Source organism: Saprolegnia diclina (assembly GCF_000281045.1).
Source record: "Saprolegnia diclina VS20 unplaced genomic scaffold supercont1.22, whole genome shotgun sequence".
NCBI lineage: Eukaryota > Oomycota > Saprolegniomycetes > Saprolegniales > Saprolegniaceae > Saprolegnia > Saprolegnia diclina.
In genome coordinates this window covers 585,256-586,434 of record NW_008246089.1, presented here as the reverse complement: position 1 = coordinate 586,434, position 1,179 = coordinate 585,256, and the positions used below count along the sequence as shown (strand labels likewise).

The following is a 1,179-nucleotide window of genomic DNA, read 5'->3' as shown; positions in this document are numbered from 1 at the left end:
ACGTGTCCTACTAGTAGTCCATCTAGACGTTCTTTCCCAATACAATGAAAAGAGATATTTGCTCCTGTTGCACGTCCACTGCCAATGTATAGCTGTCCGAGCTTACGATACTTCGTGTTGCCACTGGACATGATGCCTTCAATACCAACAAGACGACGACCCACTTTTGCAATGAGGGGTGCGAGCCAACTTTCGAGGCCGCCGCGCGCTTCTTCGACGCTCGTTTGGTCGTATCGGTGGATGTCGCAAGGGACCTCAGTCAGGTTGTGGCTGGGACGGAGTGTAACCAACCGGTATAAATGCAAATATGTAAACAATACAAGATTTCCTTGTTTCAAATTGTCTAGTATATCGCAACCATGCGCATACCTTTTCTCTCCATCCGCAGGATTATAGCAGTCGCATCCAGGGATGGTGAATATGGGCCATTTTCGTAATGAGTGAATACGTATTCACTCATGACTCAAAATTTATACATGGAGTATACTCACTACTCTGAGTGTACTCAGAGCCTACTCAGAGCCTACTCAACGCTACAATGCTTGCACTTCTTGGCCGGCGCTTGCGTGGGAGCCGCCGCCGCCGCTGACCCAAGTGTTCCAGCGATGTTGATACCCGACTCAGTCAAGGTCGGAAAAGTTGACGAGCGTCGCGGCGGCTTGCGAGGGCATCAGTCAGCGTGCGGTTGTCGATCTCGGACCGAATGAATTCCTTGTTGAAGGACAGCACAAGTAGCATCTCGAACGTGACGTCGCCGAGGTTCTGGAGAAACGGCGAGTCGGTCAGTTTTGCAAAGCGAGAAGACACGCTCCTGAAGAGAACTCGTGCGAGAGGTATTCCTCGCGTAGAGGGCAACGACACAATCGTTATTGTGATCAAGCGCCTTTTACTCAATGAGCGGATACGCATGCTTGAGTCGTCGCCTTGTCGGCGCGTCCATCTCCGTGTAGTGTCCTCTCGGTACGTAGAGCTGGAAGCGGCGCCACGTCTTAATGTCGAGCACGTAAAACGTGTCAATGACCGAGAAAATGAGCATGCCATTCATAGTCGCCGACGCCTTGTCGAGGTAAAAGGTGCCCTGGAAAGTTGATGACGTTCGGGAGCATAAAGAGCGGGAAGCGGAGGATGTTGAAGAGAGCGAGGGACGTGAGCGCCGTGCCCACGTCCAGTGTGTTGCCG

General features: G+C 51.9%; 1 protein-coding gene across 1 annotated transcript; it reads right to left on the bottom strand.

Moving 5' to 3' along the window:
• Positions 1–624: 624 nt before the first annotated feature.
• Positions 625–1,045, bottom strand: SDRG_07737 (hypothetical protein; the record flags this gene model as incomplete). The annotated part of the gene is made up of 2 exons (XM_008613589.1): positions 625–811; positions 891–1,045. 2 exons carry the CDS (start codon positions 1,043–1,045, stop codon positions 625–627), a joined length of 342 nt encoding a protein of 113 aa, XP_008611811.1.
• Between the last annotated feature and the right edge of the window lie 134 nt (positions 1,046–1,179).